The sequence below is a fragment of the Bombus flavifrons genome, chromosome 6, assembly GCF_040668555.2.
Source record: "Bombus flavifrons isolate JBK064 chromosome 6, iyBomFlav1_principal, whole genome shotgun sequence".
In the NCBI taxonomy this organism is placed as follows: domain Eukaryota; kingdom Metazoa; phylum Arthropoda; class Insecta; order Hymenoptera; family Apidae; genus Bombus; species Bombus flavifrons.
In genome coordinates this window covers 12,018,110-12,043,025 of record NC_138447.1, presented here as the reverse complement: position 1 = coordinate 12,043,025, position 24,916 = coordinate 12,018,110, and the positions used below count along the sequence as shown (strand labels likewise).

General features: G+C 38.9%; 4 protein-coding genes across 5 annotated transcripts in view; 3 read left to right on the top strand and 1 right to left on the bottom strand.

Annotated features, from left to right (window-relative positions):
• The window catches only part of LOC138180829 (protein Fe65 homolog), a 157,520-nt gene extending 137,836 nt beyond the window's left edge, over window positions 1–19,684 (bottom strand). The window contains exon 1 of the mRNA XM_069115064.1: window positions 19,376–19,684. The gene's annotated coding sequence lies outside the window, so the exon portion shown is untranslated. The remainder of the gene's footprint in view (window positions 1–19,375) is intronic.
• LOC138180680 (cytochrome P450 9e2-like) lies at window positions 159–1,983 on the top strand. Its single transcript, XM_069114746.1, has one exon. It carries the CDS (start codon window positions 265–267, stop codon window positions 1,753–1,755), a length of 1,491 nt encoding a protein of 496 aa, XP_068970847.1. The 5' UTR covers window positions 159–264; the 3' UTR covers window positions 1,756–1,983.
• On the top strand, window positions 3,475–3,915 carry LOC138181306 (probable cytochrome P450 28d2). Its single transcript, XM_069116052.1, has one exon. The coding sequence runs from the start codon at window positions 3,475–3,477 to the stop codon at window positions 3,913–3,915; it is 441 nt and encodes a 146-aa protein (XP_068972153.1).
• LOC138180735 (probable cytochrome P450 28d1) lies at window positions 5,164–10,201 on the top strand. Of its 2 annotated transcripts, none has more exons than XM_069114850.1 (3): window positions 5,164–5,230; window positions 5,443–5,646; window positions 6,493–10,201. In XM_069114850.1, the coding sequence occupies exon 3, from the start codon at window positions 6,694–6,696 to the stop codon at window positions 8,182–8,184; it is 1,491 nt and encodes a 496-aa protein (XP_068970951.1). In that variant the 5' UTR covers window positions 5,164–5,230; window positions 5,443–5,646; window positions 6,493–6,693; the 3' UTR covers window positions 8,185–10,201. The 2 variants fall into 2 exon arrangements, with proteins under 2 accessions (XP_068970951.1, XP_068970952.1); XM_069114851.1 differs by having other exon boundaries at window positions 5,185–5,230; window positions 5,449–5,646.
• Window positions 19,685–24,916: the final 5,232 nt, after the last annotated feature.

Genomic DNA, 24,916 nt, shown 5'->3' with positions numbered 1-24,916 from the left:
GTTATCATTAAATAACACAAACATAACAGAGATATAGGTAAAGGCATGAAATGCAATATTATTTTACATTTTTAAGACAGACAATAACCGTGTACTTTGATCGTAAACACTCGCACGATAGCAAGTAGAGTGGGAGGAAACGATTCAACCATGAGAGCTTGAGCTGGATTCCACTGCAATACGCCGATCATTCCACATTGTGCTTCCGAGACTGTTCGAGTAGTTGTAATTCGGAATAGTGCTCTGACAACATTGCGGTAGAAGATGGTGTCTGCATTTTTCACGCTCCTCACAGGACTGTTCTTACTATTGTGCTTTTATTTCTATTTGAGATACAACCATTGGAAGAGATATGGAATTCCAACTGCCAAAGGATGTGTTCCAATCCTCGGCCACATGTTACCCGTATTGATGAAAAAAATACACTTTGGCCAATTTATCCAAAAAATATACGACGAGCACAAAGATTACAGCATGGTCGGAATATACAACGGAACAACGCCATCGCTAATTCTTCGAGAGCCTAATTTAGTAAAATCCGTGCTGCAAAGTAATTTCTCGAGCTTCCACGAAAATGCAATCAAAATCGACCCAAATGCGGATCCTCTTTTTGCTAAAAATCCGTTTTTTTGCACTGGAAACGAATGGCTGAACGGAAGAAAACGTCTAACCTACGCGTTTTCTAACGCTAGATTGAAGGTTCTTTTCGTAGCTGTCAACGGGGTTTGTAAGAAATTCGAAGATTTCTTGAACAGACGACTAGAAACGAAGAACAAGTACGAAGTCGAATTGAAACCGTTATTCTTAAGATTCACTGGTGAAGTTGTAGCAAACGCTGGTTTAGGCATCGAAGGTCACTGTTTCGAAGATGAAACAACTCCCAGTGCCTTCGATCAGCTTACTGGAGACGCGTTAACCGCATCACTATCAAATTTTATCTGGCAATACTTTCCCGCTATTGGTCGTTTGTTGAAGCTCAAATTACTTCCCAAACGATTAGACCAATTCTTTAGAAAAGTTGTTGCAGAAAATTTAGAAATCAGACGAAGGGAGCCGATATACAGGAATGATTTCCTTCAACTAATGATCGACATGGAAAAAATGGGGGAGAAAGTAGACGAAGATGTAATAGCGGCCCATGCACTTTCCTTCTTCCTTGATGGAACCGAGACGTCCAGTGTTACCTTAAATTACATTGGATATGACTTGGCCGTTCATCCAGATATTCAAGAAAAGCTGAGAAACGAAGTGATGTCTAAGATCGAAAAACACGGAGGTTTTACGTACGAAGCATTGAAGGAGATGACGTATATGAATCAAGTGATTAGCGAATCTCAAAGATGTCACATGGTTGCAGGTTTCATGCATAAAATATGCACAGAGAAGTTCGAGCTACAAGGCTCAGATGGATTAACCTATCGTGCGACACCTGGGGTGAATATAATCATACCCGTTGGGGGACTGCAGTCTGATCCAAAGTATTGGATCGATCCAGAAGTTTATGATCCGGAACGATTCAACGAAGAGAGAAAGCAAACTATAGAAAAAATGACATTCATTCCTTTCGGCGAGGGTCCAAGAATCTGCGTTGGAATGAGAATGGCTATGCTACAGATGAAGGCTTGTTTGGCTAATTTGTTAAGAAATTACAAATTGGAATTATCACCAAGAACGCAAGTCCCATTGAAAATATTGCCGAATTATCTTCTGCCGGAAGTAAGTGGTGGTATTTGGGTATATATCACGAAGCTTTAAAGTTATCGTTGCACTTTTCAATGCATGTATTAATATTTAGAAAATACAAAATTGTACTACGTAAAGTCAAATTATTATTTTTGTTGTGTTGACTATTTTTATATAAAACATTTTTATGTGTTATATAAAGAAGTACATATATATTGTAATTTTCTACGTAATGTATTAGTCACTACATTATTTCTTCTTTTAATGGGTAAATTACAAAATAAAATAATCGTAACGATATTATTTTTGTACATTTTATAATAAATTGCTATTTGCAATTATATGCATTCTCACTAGCGGTGGGAATTTGATATTATCGAATTCATACAGAAGTAGAGCAAATTTTGAGTGTGATATTAGCATGAAAGATGTATGAACGTGAAACATTAAAAAGTATACGATATATAGAATTTGTGAGAGTGTGTCGAGAGCTGATATATATCCTGTGCTTCAGAACGAAGGGACTCGAACGAGTTTCCGGTGTGGTTTCCCCTGTCTTATATTGTTAGGTCAGTCAAATATATTCAAATGTATCAAATATATACGGACGTATGTCCACATACACATTCTATATTTTCTACGTATATCGTATTAGTTTTCTCGTAACTTATGTGCGATCTATTAGCCTGTTGACTGAGTCGTTTCTTAATCCGAATTGTTTTTAATCCTTTGCGTCGCCTGAAGGAGACTCAGGCAAATTACCAAATATAAGATATAGCAATTTCACATTCCGGAAAGTGACAACTTTTACAGACAAAGAAATAAGAGATTCTGAGTGTTTCGTTACTTTATTACACCGTCAATTGGTAAATTGCGGAATTACAGATTCATCAATTTCAATTGAGTTTTAAATCGTTTAAATAGGATATGCTGTGCTCATACATACATCGTACTATGATAGTGGTGTGATACATAATTAATCGCTACGACCTAGCTGATCTTGTGATTCGCATACTGTGTGATAAAACAACGGCATTGAAACAGAGCGTAGAATGATAAGCGATAGTAAACATCTATTAGAGTGTGCCCATTGTTGGGAACCTAACCGTCCTGCCCCTTCTGGACCTACCGCGATCATTTAAATTATTTATGACCAAATGAAACGACATATAAATAATGGGAGGAAAGAGAGACTCAAACACGGAATGGGCAATTTGAGTAACCAGCTAACTCGTTTCGTCTGGTTAACAGATTAAATTTCTGTGAAAATAAACGCGATCAATGCTACATATTGCTTCGTATAGTTTCTCGCGATTAAATAAAAAGTTTGCTTTCTGAAAGTTGCCTATCAAGTATGAAAATTCTTGTGGACGTATTGTTTCATTACTTATCTTTCGTATATTACGCGTGCTGTACCTCGAAACGGAATAGAGTTCAAGTTTCTCGGGAAACAAAACAGTTTTTCGATAGTTTCGTGCAGTTAGCGTGAAAACTTAACAGGATTCGTAGAGCCTAGCCATTAGCCTAGGACAGAGGAACACTTCTTCTCTCTCTTACTCACTATTTCAGGATGTATCACTGCGGAAGAAGAATAAATTACAAATCTGAGCGTTACTTAGCGGAGCTTTCATAAAGTTCATTACTCGAAAAAGGCCACTGCGTCAAACATAATAAAGCACAATTCAGAGAAAAACAACACAGTACGTACAAGGGATATCAGTGGCGGAAGCAGCCACTTAAGTAATGTTTGTATCATTACAATCACATATACAGTCACAACTGTAGGCTCGCATGTTTCAATCTCAAAGATGTCACGCTGCTCTAGGTTTCATGCGTAAAATATGCACAGAGGAGTTCGAGTTACAAGGGTCAGATGGATTGACCTATCGCGCGAAACCTGGTGCGCACATAATCATACCCATTCACGCACTACATAACGATCCAAAGTATTGGCGCGATCCAGAAGTTTTCGATCCGGAACGATTCAACGAAGAGAGAAAGCAAACTATAGAAAAAATGACATTCCTTTCTTTCGGCAAGGGTCCAAGAATATGCGTTGGTATAAAAATAGCTATGTTACAGACGAAGGCGTGTATAGCTAGTTTGCTGCGAAACTACAGATTGGAATTATCACCAAAAACGCAAGTGCCACCGAAAATATCGCCGAAGTATCTTCTATTCGAAGTAGATGGTGCTGTTAGGGTAGATATCTCTAAGGTGTCACGCTTCTAAAAATTCATAATTATGTTTATACAATACAAAATTCTGCTATACGAAGCCAAATTATTATTCTTGCTATGTTGGATATTTTTGTATGGAAACATATCTCTATATAAGGAAGTAAAAAAATAATATAATTGTATACGTTATGTTCTTTGTTCTTTTAAAACATATAACAATAAAAAGAAATTACCGTGATTCTATTATTGTTGTGTACCTTATGATAATTTAAGATTTCGTATTATATACATCTTATTACGGCGGAATATTTGGCATTATCGGATTGGTATAGAAAATGCGTAACGCGATATGAGCATGGAAGACGAATAAATAGAATAAAATAAATGATGAGTATGTCGAGTGCCGATCTACCAGGTATGTAAATATGAAACCGGAATGTATAGAAAATACACGTTTATTGTATGAAAATGATTAAAAATATTTTATTCGAAGTATTGCCCATCGCTAGCTATACATTTTTCCCACCTGTCTGGCAATTGGTGGATGCCACGCCAAAAAAACTGTCGCTCTTTTAAGGCAAACCAGTCATCGAGCCATTTTCGTACATTTTCGTAAGAAGTGAAGTGCTGGTCAGAAAGTGCGTGTCCCATCGATGCAAATAAATAGTAATCGGACGGAGCCAAGTCTAGTGAGTAAACCGCGTGCGAAAGTATTTCCCAACTGAACGCTTCGATCGTTTCCTTGACCGGTTTTGCTGTATGTGATGGTGCATTATCACGAAGCAAAATTACTTTGTGTTGCCTTTTTTGATATTCTGGTCGATTTTCACGCAAAGCTTGATTCAAATCGATCGTTTGTTGTCGGTAGCGCTCAGTATTAACGGTTTCGCCAGGTTTTAACAGCTCGGTGGTCTTTTTCGGTGGTCTTCCACGTTCTTCGTTCCTCGCGTCAAAATTGCCACTTCTGAATTTTTTAAACCACTCAAAGCACTGTGATTTACCATGAGCATGCTCGCCGTAAGCTTCGACAAGCATTCGATGCGATTCTGCAGCAGTTTTCTTCAAATGGTAACGGAAAATCAATGCTGTCCGCAAATTGTAGTTTCCAGGCACAAAATTTGACATGTTCAACGCTATTACAAACTATGCTGTTGTGTGAAACTTGTATTGTTCCGAGTCGAAAATGTTTGTGAGATGTCAACAAAGACTTTTGGCATCAATGACGCAGTTTAGTGATAACTACATTATCAGCTAGGGCCATCTATAGGCAAATTCCGGTTTCATACTTACAGAACTGATATATCCCGTTTATATGAAAGCTAGTCGTTCGAATTACCGAATTGGTTTCCCCTGATCAGCGTTGCTGTGTAAGTACAATGATTTCGACAAATATGTATTATTTATATACCTATATTGCATATATATACACATTCTGGTATATTGATTCGTCCCTTAATCAGGCATTTTTTAAAATTGTTTGTATAACCTGTATCAGATTCTGGTAAACTGTGAAATATAGTAGCGTAAGTTCCACATTTTAAATAACGTGATTATTAATGTTCATTTCTTATTTTTTAAGTTCTAGGTAAAAAGATTAAAAGTATGTAGTTTTTGTATCTGAGACATCAGATACACAGAAGAGTTATGAAGAGATAAAGGAGAATTACTCTCTAAATTATTCATTCAGAATGCCTCGTTATTTTATTACACTGTCAAATGGTAAATGGCGAAATTACAAATTCATCAATTTCATTTGAGTTAAAATGAAATATGTAAAAAAGAGGTAAGTTGACAAACAAGAATCTGAAAAATCAGGTAATTCGTCTTGTCTGATTTATTGCATTTCGAAACGGAATAGAGTAAGAGTTTCTCGGGAAACAAAACAGTTTTCAAATAGTTTCTCTAGCGTGAAAACGAACAGGCATTCGGACATTCTAATGGGTTCATTAGACTCTTTAGCTTTCATAAAGATCATTGCTTCGACATAATGATTGCTTTATGAACAGTAGAGCTATAACATAGAACAGATGCACTCAGTGCTTAGTTAACCAGATAAGAAATAGCACGGCAGAGAGATAACCGTGACGTAGGCGTAACATGTGACAACCGACTACTAAATAATGGGTGTATCTTTAGAATGTCGTATAGTTTCTAGGAATGAGGCTCGCATATCTCAAAGTCGCGCCATTCGAAGTTTTATTTGCTACATATTTTTTGCACAACTGTTTAGCATATTGATAGGTGTTTTGAAGGAAGATTAAGACTTTTTAACAGGAATATATCAAATTTAACGTGATTAATTTTTCTTGTTACGTACTACAACTAGGTATTCCCAATGGGGTCCGTGAAGTGTAGAGAATCTACAACGAACCCTAATCTGTTTTTCTGAATAGAATCATATATAAGAAAATACTGACCTTTCTTAACTATAAATTACGTAAAAAGGCTATTAATCTAGAAAATATATTGATATCGAACAATAGTAATTAGTAAACATTAGTAATTAGTTATATATATAAATAATATGTATATGTACTGTATTGTTTTCCTCCAAGTGTTATCACCATAAAACAAAACAATTGTGAAATAGATAAACGTATGTAATATGTCCGCTTTCTACATTTCTCAGATAAACGACTGTGGCCAAAAAATTTGATTTCATAATATAATGCGTACTAAGGCAACTAGAGTGGGAGAATCATTTTAGGCATTTAAGCTTAGATCGAATTGCACTGCAATACGACGATCATTCTACATTGTGCTTTTGAAACTGTTGGAGTAGTTGTGATTGGGAATAGTAATTTAACGATATTATTTCTGTGAGTAACATATGGCTTCTGCATTTGTCACGCTCCTTATAGGAGCGTTCTTACTATTCTGTTTTTATTTGTATCTGGTATACAATCATTGGAAGAGAAATGGAATTCCAACTGCCAAAGGATGTATTCCAATCGTGGGCCACTTGTTACCCGTAGTAATAAGAAGAATGAATCTTGCCGGACTTATTCGTCAAATATACGAAGATTACAAAGATTACAGTATGGTTGGAGTGTACAAAGGGATAGTGCCGGCACTAGTTGTTCGGGACCCTGACTTAGTGAAAACCGTGCTGCAAAATAATTTCTCCAGCTTCCACGAAAATGGATTTCATGTCGATGCAAACGCGGATCCTCTTTTATATACAAATCCGTTCTTCTGTTCCGGAGATATATGGTTAACTGGAAGAAAACGTATAACCTATGCGTTTTCTAACGTGAGATTGAAGATCCTGTTTACAGCTATTAGCGGAGTGTGTAAGAAATTCGAAAATTTCTTGAACAGACGACTAGAAAGAAACAACAAGTACGAAATCGAATTAAAAGCATTATTTTTAAAATTCACTGGTGAAATTGTGGCGAACGCTGGCCTAGGTATCGAGGGTTACTGTTTCGAAGATGAACCACGTTCTAATGCATTCGATAAACTTTCTGGAGAAGCATTCGCCGAATCCTTATTATCTATAATCAGATTCCACTTTCCTACTGTCAATCGTTTTTTGAAGATCAAATTCCTGCCTAAACACGTGGATCAATTTTTCAGAAAGGTCGTCGCAGAAAATTTGCAAGTTAGAAGAAGCGAATCGGTACCTAGGAAAGATTTCCTTCAATTAATGATCGACATGGAAAAAGCAGGAGAGCGCATCGCCGAAGAGATTGTAGCAGCCCATGCAGTTTCCTTCTACCTTGATGGTATCGAAACATCCAGTGTCACCATGAATTACGTTGGATATGACTTGGCTGCTCGTCCAGAGATTCAAGAAAAGGTGAGGAACGAAGTAATATCTACGATCGAGAAGCACGGCGGTTTGACGTACGAGGCGTTGAAGGAGATGACGTACATGAGTCAAGTAATTAGCGAATCTCAAAGATGTCACGCAGCTCTAGGTTTCATGCATAAAGTGTGCACGGAAGAGTTCGAGCTTCGAGGATCCGATGGATTGACCTATCGCGCGAAGCCTGGCACTGACATATTCCTATCCGTTCACGGTCTGCACAACGATCCCAATTATTGGGTTGATCCAGAAGTTTTCGATCCGGAACGATTCAGCGATGAGAGAAAGAAAACTATAGAAAAAATGGTATATCTTCCTTTCGGCGAGGGACCAAGAATTTGCGTTGGAATGAGAATGGGTTTGCTACAGGTGAAGGCTTGTTTCGCTACTTTGCTGAGAAACTACAAATTAGAATTGTCACCAAAAATGCAACTTCCATTGAAAATGTCGCCGCATTATTTCCTAACGCACCCACATGGCGGTGCTTGGGTATATATCTCTAAGCTTTAAAGTTATCGAAAAGTTTTTATAAATTTTCATATATTTATGTTTAGATGTATAATACTGCGAAGACCAACGTTTATTTCTGTTACGTTGGCTAAGAATTGTTAAGTAAAGACGTTTGTTAGAATAAAGAAAAGATAATTATAGGTGTAATACATTTATCACTACGCTGCTGCTTCTTTTAATCGGCAAAGATAAAGTTATCATGAGTGACCTTTATTACTTGATAATAAATTGTAATTTGGCATTCTATATATATATACACCTTATTAACAGAGGGGAATTTAACATGACGGAATTGATACGGAAGTTATGTAAGCTTTGAGCATGATGCAAGCGTGAAAGACGAATGAATAAAATAAAATAAAAAGTTAGACGTATAGCATTTATGGGAGTGTGTATACGAGTCTATATTCCGTGTCTCAAAACGAAGGGACTCGAGCGAGTTTTCTGAGTGGTTTCCCGTGTTCACCATGGCTATGTATATATAACTGCGTCAAATATACGTATGTGTGTTGGCGTACATATTCTATATTTTATATGTACACAGTACATATATCGTATCATCTGCTACGTAATATATGTATATAGAAAGACGCGACAAATTGGCGTGCACTTTCGAAAATAAATAATCCTTTGTTATAACGTATCATATAGGCTGATCCACGGTGATACGACTAAAAAAAGAGTGATTCTTCGTAACAAAATAGGAACAAAACAAAATATAGTAAACAAAATATAGTAACGCTATTGACGTAATTCTTTAAGATTGAGTTTTTCGTTTTTCGCTAACGACGTAAAAAAGAAGAGTAGAACTGTGGATATCGAACTGATAATTGTAGAGATGATGAAAATTCTGAGAAAAAAAAAAAACATAACCTGGCGACCCAATTGGATATCTTGGGATGGTACAAATGCTATCTACAGATTACAAATGTTTATGCAATAATTCAGATCATTTTTAATAAAAATAAACTACAGGCGAAATAGAGATTAATTTCCAATCTAATCTTTCAGCTTCCAACTTTGAAGTTTTTCATCCTGTAAATATCATAATTCTTGTTCATAAATTTACAAGGAAATCGAATAATGATCGATTTTCGAGTTTTCTCAATGATAGATTGTATCTTTGAGCAACTCCTTTTGACGCTTTCAAGGCGAAGCACAATACACTCGCGTTCCCGGTTAGTACCTCCGTTCCTTTTACCTTTCCTTTCTGCCAGTTCCTTTTCCTTTTTCTATCTTATCCCTGTTCACGACCGATCGATTTGTACGTTCGCCTGCCGGAAAACAAGAAAGTGGAAAGAACACGTGCGCACACGGAAAGCGAAAATGTGTGGCGTCATTCTATGAATAGAAGAAGAAGAGAACGAGGCAGGGCATAGAACGATGAAGAAGAAAGAGTGGTTCGAGGGATGAGAAAAGAGTCCTTCACGTCGTAGTGCATCTTTCTCTGATTTCCCGTGGGAGAAGTCGTCTCGGTAGCTTTCTGCTACGTATCGAAGGTAGAACAGTATGAAGGATAGAGAAAGGTAGATAGATACAGAGTCGCAACGCGTGTTCTCGCATGGCATGATTTATTTTATTGCTTTTCGAGAAGCTAGCATAATTCCACCCCCGTTCCCTACTAGCAGTTACTTACCCCCTTCTATCTCCGTACAGAAGACGAACAGAATCGGAGGATCGAGGACCCCAGGAAGGGATCAACAGGTACAGGACACTATCCCTCGACTAGAAATCGCAGCCGCTATCCTTTAATGTACAGAGATATCGCAAAAGATATTGGGAATACGAATTTATATGAGTTCGTTTGTCACTGTATTTATCGAAGGGAAACACGAGGACAGTATTGAAAATTTTGGTTTGTTAAGCTGATGATACAGATCACGCAGAGACGGGGACAACTCGAAATAGGAGAGACCAGGTAGAAGTTGGGTTTAATTTAATTAAAACGGACAGTAGTAACAGCGATGCGGTAAATTGAAAATTACGGAGCGAACTAATCCTCTTAAATGGAATATTACTAGCGGCATGGTACAGAGAACTCGACAAATTCGATTGTTTTTGACTAAAGCTATGGCAATAAATCAATCCCCTTCAGTGGACGTTCAATACTTGCTAGCATTGATGTCTAAATCCTACTATTCACCTTCTCTTATGCAATTTCACAACGTCCATTCTCTTGCTTTAATTTATCGTCGTTCCATGTATACTAACTATTCACTCACAAATTTGACAGGTTAATTACTTGCAATCTTTGATAAAAGTATCCCGGCAACGAAAAGTTGGTGAAAAATATAAAGGACGATTGATATTCTCTCAAGAAATGTTTTCATAAGGACTGAAATATAGCGTACGCTCACCAATTGCAGCCCAAGTATGAAAGATAAATTTTTTAAACGACCATGAAACGATTTCCCTCGACTGCTTTCGTTCTTGTTCTCAGCGTTGTGTTTCTTTCTTTACTCTTGTTCAGCGATATTAGCATCCTGGTTGGAAGGATACCGGAAGAACGTCAACCCAGAACGTAATATACTTGCTCGCCGCCTTTTCCGAATGCACATCGCCGAGGGTAAAGGGGGGAGGGGGTAACGAAATGGAGAAAGGGGATAGAGACAGGGTCGTACCAGGAAATTTCACGGAGTGGCGCAATAACGTTTCTTATGCCACGTTTCCGGAGTGGCGTGCTGTTGGGGGTTGGGGTAGCTTGCAAATACTCACCGCGCGAGAGAGGAAGAATGAGAGTGCAATAGAGAGGGTGAAAATAGTAGGGAAAAGGGTGGAGATGCAGTCACTCTCTGGCATGCAATTAGGAGCTAGGCATCGCCCTGGAAAGGGTCCCTCTTGTTCAGTGTTCCTGCTGGAATTCTTCTCTTTTCCTCCCTCCCTTCGTCCTGTATCTCTTTGTCCTTCTTTATCCTTCCTCCTTCTGCCATTCGTTCGATTATATATACGTACACAGATTTTCTCCCTCGCACGCTTTCCTATAATCCACGTCAGCGCCTCTCGACACACAAACACGCACCACCACAGCGCGCGAATAACTACTATAGAAAATATCAGGGAGCCATAGCTCGAAAATTGGCCCATCCTTTTCGTGGAAATCGAAAAACTGTGATTTCGAATAGAAACAGAGAGCGGAGGTCATTAAATACGTATTATGCTGACTCGTTAAAGGATTTATCAGAGGGATGAAAGCTTTCTGCCGCGAAAACTACCAAAGCTTTCACCTGTAATGCGACCATCGGCATTGCGTGTAATGCGAACTGTGCAGCAACGAGAAATTTCATTTTCATCTCTAACGTCATTTATAACCGGGGGATTTTTTTGAGATTGCGTCACCGCGAGTGAAGCAGGAACGTATCAAACGGTAGTGGGTAGCGTAGTAGGGTGGGCCAACAAAAACTAAAGAGAGGAAGAGAGTTTGAAACATTGCCGCTGCGAATCAGCGAACAGGGTGAAGTTAGATAGTGCCATTCAGTGCTACCAACACAACGGTTGATTCCCGCGGGAACGGACGGTAAACACTAACGCCAATCCTGTTCCTCCCTTCTATTCCCGCTCTGTCTATCCATTTTTCGATTTTTGTTCGCTTCTCTGGTTCTGGCAGCCTCCCACCTCGCGACGACGCGTAATAACGATAATAAATCGTGTCTGAGTGATTTAGGGGTTCATTTAGCCGGTGAAACTTTCGCGAGTGCTCGGGGATCTCTGGCAGATTATAGAGAATAAGTCATTTTGGTTCTTGTCAATTCAGGAATTAGTGTCTTCAACATCCGCAGTGTGATAACGCGACGGTTCCTTGGAAATTGTTCCGCCGTTCGTATCTGGCTACAACGTTAAAAAATGCGCAATCTACCTACAAGGGCGCGCCATTGGAAAAACAGTATGCACGCGTGTAGTCTGTTCTTCCGTTTCACGAGCAAGTAGCTTTCAATGGAGAAGTGGATCGTTTTATTCGATTTACACAGTTTACACGCGGGCCCACGATGAAACTCGTAATAACTAGAAAGTCTATGTAGCAAATGTTATCAGTTTGAAGAGTATCGATCACTTGACCGACCGCTGAAGCAAAAATAAAACGGACCTTCCGAACAATAACAAGATGAAACGGGGAACTGTTTGAACATCGATAAAATCCTATCACCACCGAGAGGGCCACTAACAAGAGGAGCTTGTTGATATAAGAGGCGAAGATCTATTACCGGAAATTAGCAAAGCACGTATAGGTATAGTCGGTACATGGCAAGAAATGAACAGAGAAGCTGCTTCGAAACGAGTTCGTATTTCTCGTCCTCCCTTAGGTCATTCGATTCGAGTAAGCGCGAAAACAATAGGTTTAATCTCTAGCCAGTCACGATGCGCTGGTATTCCCTAGCCGATAAAGCACCATCGTCCACACCAGCTTTTGGAGAAAGAGAAAGAGAGAGGCGCCACAGAACTGAATTCAACGTTTCACGATTTAAGTAACTTTAATCAATCAGATTATCTAGATATTTTTTAATTCGATTCGAAACTAGATTCTGTTTTATCCGAAACTTAACATACACCGTTTATTTTCCTCCTCTTTTTTTATCGTGTTTCTGGTCTGGCTACTAAATGAATCGATCGATCTTCCTCCTAAGTTGCGAAGAAAGACAGGTCGATAGGGCAATTTCGTTGCGCCTGATTTTGTGTTCCGCACGTTTCTTGCGTGTACGAATGGATGGAAACGTGCGTTAGCTCCGGGTGGAGAAAGAAGAAGGAAAGGGCGAAGGCACGTCTGTTGGTATCTTTACGACCTCCCAAGGACATAAAATGGTGTTATCCCTCTGTAGCTGGTTCTCTAGTAAAGACGGTGCGCGCACACCCTCGCACGTGACACCACGATCACCTATGAGGCAAACACATGTAACCACGCCACATTGAAGCAACACGACCCTTTCTGCCAGTTAGTCTCACCGAGATACTAGGATAGCGATAGGACATCAGCCTGTAAGCATCACCCTTGAACCGTTGGACAGTACAAACCTCAATATTGTCGGAAGAAAGGAGGATAAGCCAGTTCTGCCACAACGGAGCCTTTCCTGAATAAAAGTGTCGAAATTGTCGAAAGCACGGAAACACCCTTTATTTTGGAAATTATTTACGACGACGTAAAAGCGAGTTCGTGCGTCCATTTTCTTTTCGCGTTGTGTGTGACGATCTAAATACTTGCTCGAGGATAACGTGCAAGGAATTGTTTGTAATCCCACACCGTTGCTCAGTGTGAATATGCATATGCAAATCTACATACGGCCGGGCCTGTCCATTCAACAGCGTAACAGGTGTATTCCTTCTCCTCTGTGAGAGATACGATCTTCCTTTCCGGTCAATCTAACTTAGATATTAACATGGAGATACGGTGCTCAAATATTAACATATAATCTGTTACAGAAGCACAAAAGCCGAATTATGTTGCGTTATTCACGGCCAGTCATCAAGAAGACTATTTTTTAGTTTAAAACCTTTATGTGTCCGCGGCATCGAATGCAACAGTCGAATGCATTTTATACGTCTGACAGCTGTCGGTGGCAACAATTCTATCATCCAGTTTGTATTACGCTCGACTATAAAGTTAAGGCAGAAATCGATTTCCACTTTGCCATTACTTGGAAACAAGTCGTAAAATACAATCCGTAAGAAGCAATGTTTCTGAATTTTTCCAAATAACTCGAGGCTCTCGCTGTGCAAAATGTCCCTGTGAACGCCAACTATCCTGTTCGTTTTGTCATTCTTCTTATCGCCCACGTACACTTTCTATCTATCCTTTCTCTCGCTTTATTTCCAGACTGTTTTCCTATTTTCTCGCGACCTCTCTCATTCTTGACATGCGAAGAGAAAAGATGCAAAAATCGCCCGTTATAGGCATTCCACGTCTCCCGGGTGAGATAAGATCCGTGAAAAAAGGAGGCGGCGAGAAGGAAAGAAAGAAAAAAAGAAGTCGCGAGACATTACTGCGAGTCTCGCGATGAAAATTGAATTTCCAGGTCGAAAGTTCTCGGGAGACTCCCTCAGTTACGTCGCTACGTTGTAACACAACGTGAAGAGCTTCCTGTAAACCATAGCAAGGAGACAAAGTCTGGACGAGTTGATGGGGCAAGTTGCGAGACAAGTCGCGAAATTAGTATCTCTAATCTAGATGAAAATCAATTCGTGCTCGCAATACGAATAACTTTATTATCCATGCAGATAATAGGACGAAGGTTAATTCTTCTTTCACGTAATTTTTTAGCCACCGTAATATACTTTTAGATTTTTGTATTATTCGAGCGAATTTCTCAGACCCGCAGCTTCGTACTGTTACTTTAAATCATCTTTTCATTATAATTTTACTTATGTGAATCGCTCGTAACGCACAGTTCGTAAACTCTTGCCGTGACGTAAGTGCATTCAACAGCTAAATTACATGCTACTATAGCGGAATACGTAATTACAACAGCGTTAAAATAAATATTTCACCCGTGTCTCGTTTTACACCCCCGCGTGTTAAGGTGTGACGCGCGAAATTTATTCGCTGACACCCGACTTTAATGGTAAATAAACGAATTCATTTCCCTCTCCATTCTAATCCTGCTAGAAGCTTTTAAACCGTCTCGCGATCGACTTTACAACTCGGATCGTTGTATCTCGTGAGCTGCAGCTTTCGTAAATCATCATCTTGGTGCCATTATTAAATTTAACAGGAGCGTGATAAGTTCATAAATCCAGTATCACGAAGCAGTTAACACCTAAACGGTTCTCAGAATAGCCAACGTATCAGAATTAAGTGTAAACTTATAGATTCGAGGATGCCTTTTGGAATCCTTATAGAATCATTATCGAAGGAAACGACACGAAGCGACGCTCAGGCCGAGTGGCATTTCGGTCAATAACAGTTAGTACTGCACGTGAAAGCAACACGCAAATATTGATTACAGATAGTCCTTGGCTAAAGCGTCGTGAATATGCTCGAATATGCATTACTGACATTAACACAAAACTTGTAATATCGACGCTGTAACCTGTGTTATGAATATGTAACAAAACATAATACAAGAATGTATTGTGCAAGATACACGATACAGAAGAAACACAGTTCTATGGTAAGGGGATTGAAAATATGCTAAATGTCATCCTGACGTTACCGCGAAATGTTCAACTTTGGAATATATTACAGAGCAAGCATTTCTTATGTAAGCATAAAATTTTTCTCTCCTCCTAACTGCTCTTCTCGAACATCCAGACACGCCCTTCATCGACCGTTCCTTCCGCGAATTAAGCTCGGGATAAGGTGGTATCTGAAGGCAGTCAGGGTGAGGAAGTCAAGGGCAAGGGCGTGCAGATAAAATGAAATACAAGAAAAAGGGATCGTACAACGGGGGATGGAATTCAAATATTTACATTCTGTTATGCGTTGAAAGAAGAAAAAATCAAAATATCTCATTTAATACAATTTTTGCATCAGAATCAATTTACGTCTCTTCGAGTCCTTAACAGCTTCTTCAAATAATTCCAGGAAATCTTCAAAATTATCTCCTGAAAATAATTTCTCGTTTCCCATGTCTTTCCGGATTTAATCTGACATTAAATTTCGGATAAAGCGATGTCTGAGAATTATTGACAATGTTTAACTGCGCGCAAAAGGGCGCAGTGTAAAATCGATCGGACAGTGTTAGCGTTTTACCGGCTATTTTATCCATTTTTACCTCTTCTAACGATTCGCTAAAGAAACAAACGTTCAAATTTTACGAATTCCAAGAAGTTGAGTTTTGTAAAGGTCATCGTAAAATCCTTGGCCATACCGTGTCTGCGTTATATAATCGGTTTTATAACCATAGTTAGCTATCAGCGAAGAAAACAACGTGTAAGATATTCACGTGAGTTTGTTATTGATTAATATGATAACATTGCTAAAATTATTTTCTCAAGGATGTTTCATCCTACAGTCGGTAATAAAAAGTTCGTATTTTTAGAATTAACATTTAAGTCCTGAGTGTAACTCGATTTTTCCGAATATTAAATGTCTATAATAATATTAAATATTACGTAATATTACGTATAATAATATTAAAGTCTACGTAAAATGTACAACAATATGATCAACAAATACAATATTTTACGTAATGAAGCATATCCGATAAGTAGTTATTTTATCGCAATGAATATCTGGAGAAATGTGTTATACAAATATCCTTGATATAGACACTGTCTATAAAATGAAACTGTGTCGAGTTTGACTTAATTCATGAATAAGTCATAATGTTGGAAATGTAACCGATATATTCAATAACCTACTACAACGAAATAAGACTACATAGTTAAATAAGACAAGCGGAAAGGAATGTTTGATGATACTTTAAAATAGCTAAACTCGATAAAGAACGAAAAACAAAGTTTCGGGAGAATGTAATAAAGATAAAGATAAGCATGAAACGGGTGAACTTTACAGTTCCCTTTTAATTAGAACACAGTACACACACATACAGTACAAGGAGTTTTCTTTCCGTGACTCGCATGCTACGCTTGAAAATTTCCCGATGGATTTAGTAGTCACGAACGTGACATCACGCGTGATCGAAGAACAAAGAGATAAAGAAACGGAAAAGAAAACGAATCGATCGGTATAATTTAACGAACCTCAAGATTTTTGTTTTCCTTAATAACATTTCCAAAAATCGAATATTAACGGACGAATGTATTCTGCTCGTTTTTCCCTGTCGGTTCATATCCTTATTGAATTATAGAAGACCCATTTATCGGCTAATCCGTAGTTTTGTGACAAAAAAAAAAGGGAGGGAAAAACAAGGAAGAAAAAGGATAGGAGCAAAAGGAACGGATGAAAAGAAAAATTCCATCTGTCGAACTTATAAACGATCGTTCCTCGTACCGATTTCATTTCACGAGCCGTCGCACACCTAGACGGTTCTTTCCTCCCCTGCTCATAATTGTCATAACTTCCTGCATTTTCTCGCCCTTTTATATCACACTGCTCGTTAGTCTTTCTTTTTTTCTCCTTTGCGCTTCGTTGTCCTTCCTCCGACCACCGCAGAGGAAGACGTTAGAGATAAATTACCGAGCAGCGTCAAAAATTGATAAAATATTCCCGAAGCGGCAATATTAGCAAATAAGATAAATGGCACACGTTCTTATATTTCATGTTCCTTATCAATTCGTGGACGTAACTGTTCAAAAATTCACCCTTCGCTAATTTCCTATTGCTCGATCCGTGAAAGGTAATCGGATAAGATTTTCAAAGAATATGAAAGTTAAACGGAGAGGAATTTCGTAAACCGGCCACCGGTCACTGGTGCGCCGAGGGATGAAGTAACGAATTTTAGGAAACATTAGGGTCTAGCTCCCTTCAGACCATAGCAAAGGGTCTCCTCTAAAGAACAAGGGGATGATGCCAGGTTAAGGTCAGACCAAGCAGCCGATTCAGGATCGTCTTGTTGTAACCGATCGTAAAGGGGATCGCAAAGATGTCGCCGAAGAAGAAACCAAGGGAAACAGCAGTAGAAGGAGAAAGAGGAGAGAGTGGAGTATTGACGTTGTGCCGCTTTTAAATATTGCATCCAAGTCACGTTCAGGACCGTATCCTCTCCTCCTTCAACCCTCAACTCCGATGCCCCCTCCCGCCTACACAACCTCGAGTCACCCCCTTCCCCTTTTTCCAACCCCACCAGCCGAGCGGCTGGGCTGAACGTCGCATAACTACCGCAAGGTTTCCAGGGAGACAAAGGAAAAGCCTAGAGGAAAGAAGATGGAATGCAGAGAGGCGAAGGACGAGAGTGAGAACGGGGAAGAATCGGTGGAGAAGAGCAAGGGAAGAAACAACATCCGTGACCAGTCTTTCCGTCCCCGGTGCCACGATAAAGTAGAGAGAAAAACGAGAAAAAACAAGAACGAAGGGAGAGAGAGCAAAAAAATAATACACGGAGAGAGCTAGCGTGGTTCTGCCGTTTGTACAAGAGACACGTTCGACGCTTCGAGAGAATGGAAACGAGAGAATAAAAAGAAGAGGTCTTCTGATGGGAGACGAAACTATGGTTATATTCCCTTTGTCGCTTCTCCCTTTTTCGACACCCCGATCTTGTCATTAGAATTATATGTTTAATAAATATATTTTCTAAACGATTCAGATTAGATTCTGGTGCTCTGGAATAGATGGTTAGATATTTCGTAGGAAATGCCGCAATACTATAAATAACATACAGTGAATGCATGCACTCCAGAAATAATGCAAATAAAGTATTACCAATATTGTTCACGAACCGTAAAATCTACATTATATCGTAGAAGAATCTCAACAGCGAAGAGCGTATGAGGAAATTTAACAGTCAAGTTGGTCGACCTTTAGCTATGTCTTTAAATATTATTCAAGAGGATCGATCGTAGCTCGATCGTCATTACGTACAATCTTCATAAAAAGTAAGATTTGACCGTAGAAAAAAAATCACAAACACCTGATTGTATTGATCAATCAGAATAAAAATACATAAAACATTGAATTTCTTGGTGGAGACATTTAATTCAGTATTATTACGCTAAGTGTGTTCTAAAAACTGTAGACAGTTGATGTTATCGACTGTCCAAGCAAATTAACCGTGTCAAGGGCATACACAGAAAATTACACTATTGCCCTCTATAGAAAAATATATTGCTCTTCTAAAGTGCAACTGGCTTCTTACCTTCGCCACGTATATGTAGTAATATAAAAATAACAAATTGCCTGCGGGCATGTTAAACTTGTGCCCTGTTTATCCCATACCCCGAATATCCCAACGCTTCGCAATTCGTAAATATTACAAGCAAAATGTTGCAAAACTGCAGGTGAGGTGATATTGTCAGTCGCGTCGTTCGAATAGAATTTGAACGCCGATTTACGTGACATTAAACGTCGATGTCCTTATTGACCTTACAACGTAATAACGAACAAAACGTCGTTTCGCGATACATGTCGACCACGTAACGCTATTATTAATACGTAATTTACAACATCACTCGACTCATAATTTTTCGCTTCGAAAATTTCGCGCGAAATACGCAGCATGCGAATGGACCTATAGAACGAGTTGATTCAAAGAGATGCACGTTCAAATGTTTGTGAGCGCAAACGAGTGACAGCGATTGAAAATGATCGTGAAAGACGCGACTGACATAGAAAAGGCTCGTACTAACGGAAAGAAAGAACGCTTACCGTATAAATCTGTTGCATTTTCGTAAGACGAAAATCCGCATCAGCGGACTCTTCTTTTTCTTGCTCACAAATCGAACGATTCACCTCGAACTGACGATCACAAACTAAAAACGTATGTAAGAAAGTAGAGCAAAAAAGATAACGCACGACACTACGTTATACGTATGAACAAAGGGAGCAACACACCAGCGCAAAGACAAGGTTAGAAACGCCAAAAAGTCCGAGTAGTGGCGAGCACAGAGTATCACGTCTAGTTCGCCTCGAGGGCGTCGCGGCGCTGCCGAGCGACGATGCGACCGCGTTCCTACGATCCCCCTACGAATATGTCCCCCGTTTCGTACCTTTCTCCCGCGCAAACGCTATTGGCCACCCCTCCAATCCCCACCAACAGCCACCATCCAGGAATATTGGTTTTCATCCGTATTGTTCGCTAATTTCCACGATTACCCTCGTAACAACTATCGAAACGATTTTCCGAAATTTCCACCACCGTTTTCCATATATGTGACATACAGGTTACTCGTGGAAATAAGCACTAATTATATATTCACTGAAGTCGACTCCCAATTGGATGCAAGTTCAAACGACATAGTTCGCAAGTTATATGCAGTATTGCTATTTACTTTGATTTTAATAAGCGTCACTTTCATAGGGAATAGTTTACTTGTTAAAATACATAATTTAATTAAGATATGATTATATTGATCGCATTTGTGTTTTATTGGTAATGTTTGAGAAATTTGGAATATTGTATGTATTTAGTAGTTCAAATACTAAAGTGTCAGTGACCGTAATATGGCGGTTATGCGGTATACGATAGATCGATACGTCATGCATTTTTATTTTATTGGTTGTATAAACGGTGGTAAATGTGTAAATAGATTTTTGTACCGACTAAATTGTTAACGCAGCAGATTTTTGGACGATAACAACGGTTGATGCACATACATATATGATCCGGTACTATTGTGTAAACTTCGAACAAGATATCAGAATGTTTAATACGGCTTTATAACGCGAGATTCAACTGGGATCGAAATATTCATTTGGAACATCAAGCAAGTCACAATTTTTCTTAAGAACTGGGTTCGTTTTGCTTCCCGGGAAAAAACAACCGAAGACACGAATGAGTGAGTAATTTCGTGCGTTTCCTATCAATTGCTCCGATTTGATCGTGTTTTAGATGTTCATATGGAGTTATATTAAGAATTCCTATGATGTTGAGTTATTCAATTATATATATATAGATATATATCATTATATTAGAAGTAACATTTTATGATCTTAATATGTCTTTCGAATAACTTAAATTTCTTATTAATGGAAATATATTGGAGGTTATGGAAGGTTGCATTGACATCAATTAATAGCTCAAAACAACAATAATTATTAAGGAGAAGAATTTAACAGAGTCCCGATAATATATCGGTTTGGAAATTACAATGCTATAAGCCGATATTTTAAAAATTTGAATTCCTGTATTTTTACAATTAATTAACTTAAAACATTATTCTCTGCCGCAATGCAGTTTCATGACTTGAAAAAATACGAACTTTGTGTAACAATAAACATAGAACAATAATTTATGAAAAGTAGCAGTGGACTTATCTGCACCACTATAATTCTCATACAGTACATATATGGCTATGGGTAAATACCACGAGCATTGTAGAAATTTTTAGATTGATCCGATAATTACAACAAAATCAGATATAGCCATTGTTAAATGATAATCTGTAGTAAGCATTTGGCGTAGAACGAGCCTTTGACGAGGGAGCGAATAGTCGATAAAATCTCTAACAATCAGAAAATGGAAAAGCTTACGTGTGCAGCGGCGAGGCGTTCTGCCGGATAATCGAAATCCCGTTAATGATTATAATAGACAATGGATTCAGGAAGCGTGGCACGAACGGTATGTGTAATTGTGTATTTGCCAGAAGGGAGGGCCACAAAAGTGAGTTGCAGGGTCGTGGCACACGCTTCCTAGGACAGGCGTGCAAAAATCAATACGAACGGTTCGTGTACTCGTAATTTACGCGTATCTTGCATCGCTTTTTTAAATAAAAACAGTCATGTAATATTTCGTAAAAGCACGACTCGCAGGAAACGAGTCCGAGATATCGCGTATCGCGCCATTACCCTTTAAGCAGAGCCGACTGCGATCCTTCAGAGGGTGTGGTTAAACGGTGTTAAATTCAAACACCATAAAAATAACGAGGCTAGAGCTCGTTCGCATCAGACGCCAGGTTAAATTAGAAATTTTCGTTAGATCACCAAGAGAACACGTTATGGAGTAATTATACTGGTACCATATATATCGGTTTAATTTAAATGATCCCATCTTTTTCACCCTTTTTTCGTAATTACTCGCAACAGTTTTGTAAAACGTTGAACTCGCGATGTACTTGACGCTCAGTACATCATGATTAAAGTCTGTCGCCTACTTAACAGCACGACATCAGACACTAAAAAGAAATATATTTGGTATTGAAGAAATAGCTAGAGGTTTTTGAGGATTTTGCTATTATTTGATGAGAATGATTATGATGAAATGGGAAAAAGATTTTTATTTGACATATAGGAATTTATAATTAAGAGAAATAAGGACGAATTTAACACACTGCATATACCATAAATACAAATTTTGTAAAAATCGTATAACCATTGGTATATTAATTAATGGAATGACATAGAGGGAGAGAGAAGAAAAAGGGAAGAGCGAGAGTGAACAAAGGGAATGAGAGGATGAAAGAGGTAAAGGAAGGGTGCAATAATAAATTTTGGAAAAAATGAATTCACTTACTCTGGCTTTCAAATACAGAGTCTGAATATATTTAAGTATATTGTGAATCTAATATGTACACATGTTGCGCTCTTAGGTGATATCCGTAAGCCATTCATTTGGATGAATCGTTAAAAACTACTTTCCATCATTCAACGTTAAAGCAAAAACATTTCATAAAACATACGTTAAACTTTGAAATAGTCTCATATGGTTTTCTACTTTGTGCTTTATGTATGACTGGCTCTGCCTGTGACATTTACAAATATTCGAGGATCCCAGACGTGTTAATTATCCCGAGCGGTAGGTCGGACAGGAACGATTACCCGTCGACTCGTGAAAAAAAGTACTATTTCCCAAGTAATTTTGTGTGCTACTACTTCGGCGGCCGTTTATTTATTAAAACACTCAGCGGCATGAACCTCTTTAAATCACGCGCATCCCTCGAGTATCTCTGTTCCTCTAATATTTATTAATCTCATTCGTGCTGACAACTCTTGACTCATATTCCGCATCAGGCATCCGTTCGTCCGGACACGATATTAAGCACAGTAATCCTGATCAATGATAATTTTCGTCCATTTGTTAACAAAAATACGCAATCTAATGTGGTCAGATTTAAATTATACTCCCGTTAATTTTCCAACCGATACTTCACAATTTCTAATATGTGTTATATATATTATTTGTCGACAAGAAATTGTAGCGCATCAGTGAGTGGTTGTTTCAAATACCTAAGAACTTCGTCAACGTTAAATACGACCAATTATTCTACACAAACTGACAAACAGAATACATTAAAGTTGCATATACGTAATTAATTAATGCGCCGTTGTATCTGACAGGGAATTAACAACCATTGTATCATCCGGTGTATCAATTTACTAGGTTCACCTGGTCGGCTCGAAAGCATGCACGAACATTAAACGATTATATTTTCGAGCTCGCTCGTATAATCGAGCAGTCTGATCGGGGTCGCGTCCTAGCTACTAGTTTACACGTCAAAGTTTACCAAAGGTTCTTCAGGGCTGATGCACCGGATCTTCGCATCATATGGTGCACACTTTCCTGCAGACACTGTGTTCATTATCTCGCGTACCGGTATAAAGAGCTATACCCGGAATGCCAAACAGCGTGACCGTGTAACTCGTATATACACAAACGCTCTACTATGTGTGTGTAATAATAGCATGTGCTTATAGAAATAGTCGTAACATGCGGATGTACGTGCATGCTCACACCATTGTACCTGAACAGAATGGAGTGAGTCAAGGCAAACGCATTAGGGGTGGGTGATTGTAATTTCACACATGACATAACGCATCCCCCTACCACGTTTTCTGCCGTCACCACTCCTCTACGTCACTTTGCCTCCGTTGTATTTTGCTTTCGTACGTTCAGCATACATGTATCTACACCAACTATGGACAACTCGCTGGTCCTTATTTCTCATCCTCCTTCTCGCTATTTCTCTCTTTTTCTTACTTCGTCTCTTTCTTCCTCGGTATGAAACTCCTTGTCTCTTCCGTTATCAGTTTAGCAGGCAACACTTCTCGTGGCTCTACCTCTAGTTGTATCTCAATTTCCTACCAGCATCATCGTGAAATCGCAATCGTTTCTGTAGTGACAACCACCAACTGATAGTTCAGTACTGATTAGAATTTTCGGTTGAAAGAGCGCTAAAAAGAATTAGGCACACGCGCGAGATTCATTGTCATTCATCCGAAACGAACGATATTAGAAATGTTGGTTATCGTCGAATACGTCTGAGGTATCGATGCCCGTTTGCTTTATTGCTTTAGAAGCAGCTATATCCAAGGGGATGAAGAAACGCTTTAAAGATCAATGAATTTGTCTCGTTCGGTTTATCGTGCTCAGTTTATCCAACTAAACTACGAGCCAGGGTTAAACTATTAATTTCTAAAAATATCGTACAAACCTTCAAACTTGTACTTCCTCGGAGCACACTTCAAGAAGTTTGTTCATTAAAAGCTCTAGTCGCCCCAAGGATTATTGATTATTCCTTTAATTAAACGCTCTTTATCTTGGCATAGCTTTGGCAATTAATTCCCTACGTAAACTTTGCATAGCTTCGCGGCACATTCGTGCCTTACGAACCCATTTATCCGTCCGTGGATGCACATTTCTTTTTGCATAACTACGAGGCTCGACGTTCCTTACTCGCCAGTCACTCCTCGAACATTCAGGAAGCTTCTACGTTCCCGCGTTTCTACTCTGCCAATGGTATCTTCTTTACTTCGACCCTTGTGTGTTTCGGTGATATTTAATATCTTTAAACCGGCATTATCCCTGCTAGGCGAGAAAGAAATCAAAGAGCAGAAGATGAGATAGTCGAGAAGGAGATAGAGAAAAAGCAGAAGGGATGGAAGGGTGGCTTCAGTAATGGAGCGTCTTATCAAAAATTAAAATTTCATTCGGCCAGGTTAAGCTTCTCTATCTCGATCCTCGAGGCGGTTTAGAGGTAGCGGAAACGAAAGTAGTGATACTGGGAAGGGGGTGAAAGTCTAATCGTGAGAAACTAACTTTCCCTTCGAGAAAGTTCCGACGAACCTTCGTTTGGTTCTCCCGCTCTGCGCACTTCAGGTTCGCCACTTTGTTTGAATTTATTTCCACTGCCTCTAGGGCTGGGTTTGAACAGCGTGCATTTGAATTTACGGCCATTTCTCCAATCGACGTCTTGTTATTTCTTGAATTCGAGTCTCGGTCTCGCAAACTTTTATAGTTGAGAATAACATCGA

Coding starts and splice junctions, on each gene's coding strand:
- LOC138180680 (XM_069114746.1), top strand. CDS start 265: ATGGTGTCTGCATTTTTCACGCTCCTCACAGGACTGTTCTTACTATTG.
- LOC138181306 (XM_069116052.1), top strand. CDS start 3,475: ATGTTTCAATCTCAAAGATGTCACGCTGCTCTAGGTTTCATGCGTAAA.
- LOC138180735 (XM_069114850.1), top strand. CDS start 6,694: ATGGCTTCTGCATTTGTCACGCTCCTTATAGGAGCGTTCTTACTATTC.